The 3,655-nt window shown below is 38.1% G+C and overlaps 1 protein-coding gene across 2 annotated transcripts; it reads right to left on the bottom strand.

The window, feature by feature from the left end:
- Nucleotides 1-813: 813 nt before the first annotated feature.
- On the bottom strand, nt 814-3,176 carry LOC117926332 (glycerol-3-phosphate acyltransferase 1). Of its 2 annotated transcripts, XM_034845424.1 has the most exons (3): nt 2,327-3,176; nt 1,811-1,908; nt 814-1,591 (listed from the first exon to the last, which is right to left on the bottom strand). In XM_034845424.1, the coding sequence occupies exons 1-3, from the start codon at nt 3,053-3,055 to the stop codon at nt 1,039-1,041; spliced, it is 1,380 nt and encodes a 459-aa protein (XP_034701315.1). In that variant the 5' UTR covers nt 3,056-3,176; the 3' UTR covers nt 814-1,038. The 2 variants fall into 2 exon arrangements, with proteins under 2 accessions (XP_034701315.1, XP_034701314.1); XM_034845423.1 differs by having other exon boundaries at nt 814-1,908.
- Between the last annotated feature and the right edge of the window lie 479 nt (nt 3,177-3,655).

The following is a 3,655-nucleotide window of genomic DNA, read 5'->3' as shown; positions in this document are numbered from 1 at the left end:
TTTAAAAAAATTGTCAAATATATTTATTAAATTAAAAGATTATTTTATATTATGAAAAACAAAAAACAAAAATAGAAATTTAAGAACAATTTCTAAATAAACCCTAAAATCACCCCTTTCAAATTCCAATAGATAATATTAAATATTTCCAATATCAAATAAAAAAAAAAAGAAAGAAAAAAGGGTCCCCTATCCTATGGGGAATAGGGCTACCTTCTTCAATTTAACAGCTGTCTAGCAAATTTAATAAGACTAAATCAGAACTTGTACTTGCAATACTCTTGGCAAAATTTTAATTCAGTTGTCTCATCATAAGAAATTTGAAATTCCACGAAAGAAATATTTTGTCACGATTTTTTTCTCTTAAGGTATGCATAGAAAAAAAAAAAGATTTTTATTTCATATAGAAACAACTTTAATTTTTTTTAAAAATATTTTCATCATTTTTTATTCCTAATTTTATTGGAGTTTTTATATTTTAAACATTTTTATTTTAAACTCTCGGGAGAAAGAAAATGCCAAAGGTACTAGACTACTAGTGACTGTCAATACACATATAGAGTCATAGACAATACTCCAAGCCAATATCAAGGAAGGCAGGAGGAAGAAAACAAATGCACACCAACTCCAAAAAGAAATTTACAATATCCATGAGTTCTCTTGTGATGCAACTTGCAGGAAGAGAAGAGACAAGAGTCCACAGTAATTAAATGATATTACTGCAAACATCAGCAATCAATCAATACCACATACACAGACACATGCCATGTTGCACTGTCCATCTTAATGATAAAAAGTCAAAAAAAGAAAAAATAAAAAATAAAAAGACCCTTCATTATGGAGATTGTACCCTTTTGCTACACATATGCATATATTAAGAAATATCATCTAAGATTTTCCCTCATATATCATTGAGAAACAACAGTTATAATAACAAAAATTTGCCCATGGAAAAAAAGAAAAAGGAAAGTAAAATGGGAAGGCCATTAGTGGGAAGGTGATATATTTGGTGGGGTAGCTAGTAGGTATTTTTTCCTTTCACTTGTTCTGGACCACCCCTTCATTCCCAGCAAGCATCATGTACTTGTCCCTTCTTGTAAGAGTGGTGCACTCAAAGCCCAAAGCATCAGCCAGTTGTCTTTGAATGTAGTTCGCCACTTCACAGCTAGGTCTCCCTCCAGCGCATGTGAGTTCCTTGGGCAATTTCCCAAGGACGTGAACATGGTAGCTTGGCCTAGGGTTCATGAGGAAGAAGATGGGGTCTAGGCATTTCAAACCACTTGCAGTTGTGCCATAGAACATGGTCACATGTGTGTACATGGCAACAGGAACAATCTCATCAGCTAACTCGGCAAACAAAGAGCTAAACCTCAAGAGATAAGGCTCTCTGCATGTGGTTCCTTCAGGGCAAACCACCAAATCACCCTCACTCAGCAACCTCTGCATGGTTTCTCCATCTTTTTTTCTGTCCCTTGTCAACCTAACTGTTCTTATTGGAGCTATAATCTCAGACGTCTTGCTTAGGCTGTATGTGACTGCAGTCAAGGGCTTCCCCAGGGTTGTACACAGAAAAACAGGATCCAAGAGTGTCCTATGTGAGCAAACATAGAGAACCCCTTTTCTATTATTATCTGACTTAATGTCATTCCCTTTGAGCCTTATGTCAATACCACTCCAAACACCCAACAAATTGGCCATCTTGTAGGGAAGGAAGATGCCAATACAAACTCTATAGATGGCTAGGACTATGCCTAGAGGAAGCCACAAGAACATGGAAAGAGTTGCCCAAGGGGTGGGCAAGAAAGCTAACCTTCCATCATGAAACACCAGAGGCTTTGGGTATTGGTCCCTTGTCATCACTGAACTTGCGCTGCTCTTACTGTCCTCATTGGTCACCACATAACTTTCCTGTCACAGTCACATACATTCAATCCAAGCAAACATCAATTAAAAGATATCCATATACAGATATATACAATATATAAATCTCATATTTGCTGTAAAAAAAGGTTATCAGCTTGTGTAATTGCACGTGTAAGAAACCGTACTTTTTGTGGCCACTGCAATTGAATATTGGAAAGAAAAGAAAAAAGTTTTCACCTACCCTTAGCTGGAAAAGTTGATTTTAATGCAAATTGGTTAAAAACCCAATTGACCCCACAGGGGGAGTCCTAGATATGCATGGGCTAGTTGGAGTAACAAGAAAATGGAAAGATGTTAGTTATGTAGCAGAAAATTTTCTCATATCGCCCTTCAGTTTTTCTTGGTAATTATTGAGAGTGATTTCAGAAGAATTTATGCACAGAAATATAGCTACTAAAAATACCTTGCACAAGGAGATGAAATGGTGGTCATGGAGGCTTGAACTTCCAAGGCCAATATCAGGCTTTTTCTCTCCAAAGAATTCCTTGAGAGCACTGCACTTTACAAGCAAACCAGAACCAGACAGCAAACCAGTAAAATATTGCCCAACAGTCTGCAACTCAGTTCCTATAACATGGTTAACACTCAAATATTCCTTGAGAAAGCCTTCAACCATCACTCTAGGGACACTTGTGAAGACAACCCTAGAGCCAGTTGAAGCCCATAACTCATAGACCTGAAGGTTGAGGTTCTCAAGATAAAACTTAGGCAAAACAGACCTTCCAACACTCTCCATGTCCTTCAACCTAAGCCCACAAAAGGAAATGAAAATCATTACCCTGAATCTGAGGTCAGAGTCCAGCACCCACAAAAAGGGCCAAGATAGCAGCAAGAGAAATGCTCTGAAAATGCTACCACCTTCAAAAGCAACCAACATGAAATAAGGAAAGAAAGACTGGGATCTTAACAAAGCTCCATCAATGTCACAGACCAAAGTATGAGACCCTCTGCCCTCCAAACAACATTTGGTCACACTAGGGAACAAGGGATATTGTTGTGATGTTCTAAGAGAAGGGTTCCTCAGAAAGAAACCATAGTTCCTCATCTTCCTTGCAGCTCTATAACATGAGTTGGCCAATAGTTGGTACACCACCCAGTCCATAATCTTGAGAAACACCATTGGAAACACCATGCTTCCAGTTTCAATGTTAATGAATATGCGCCCCCCAATAGAGCTGACGAAGGAAAGCAGGAGAAATTTTACACAAAAAGAGAGATAACAAGGAAAGCTAGTAAATGAGGAAGGGTGTGGAGAAGCCGAAGGGTTGCAGAGAATATTTATAGGGGTCATTTAAGGCTGCAGAAGGTTGACCATGTCATTTGATGAGCCACACCGCCAGCATTAATTGCAGACTCAACATTTTCTCTAGTCCTTCAAAGTTTTTTTTTCTCCTTTTGAAACCAGAACATGGTTTTGGGTTTTCTAACCTGGCTGGCAACAATTATGGTAGGTTGGAGTGTTGGTCACCAGACTCACCACCCTTTGCAGTGCGGTTTTGTCTTTGAAAATCACTCTCTTTTTCTACCATTTTTCCTTATGTGTTGGAATGTGTGCACAAATGTTTAAGGATACCATTGGGCCCCTTCTGCTTATTGAAGATAAGAACACATGCCCTTCATCAATGGCCTTCCACCCATCACAGATCTGGAAACTAAAGTCAAAACTTTAAAGTTAGATGAGCTAAAAACCATCCGATCATTCGACTTTTTAAAAACCATTTCAATTTTCAAG

This window comes from Vitis riparia, chromosome 12 (assembly GCF_004353265.1).
Source record: "Vitis riparia cultivar Riparia Gloire de Montpellier isolate 1030 chromosome 12, EGFV_Vit.rip_1.0, whole genome shotgun sequence".
In the NCBI taxonomy this organism is placed as follows: Eukaryota; Viridiplantae; Streptophyta; class Magnoliopsida; order Vitales; family Vitaceae; genus Vitis; species Vitis riparia.
Note: the sequence above shows the minus strand (reverse complement) of the source record. Positions and strands in the feature narration are given on the sequence as shown.

What these genes read in the sequence shown, in the direction of transcription:
- LOC117926332 (XM_034845423.1), bottom strand. Translation starts at nt 3,055, where the DNA reads ATGGTGTTTCCAATGGTGTTTCTCAAGATTATGGACTGGGTGGTGTAC. An exon ending in ATTTCATCTCCTTGTGCAAG is followed by an intron (nt 1,909 to 2,326) that starts GTATTTTTAGTA and finishes TGACTGTGACAG; the next exon opens with GAAAGTTATGTGGTGACCAA.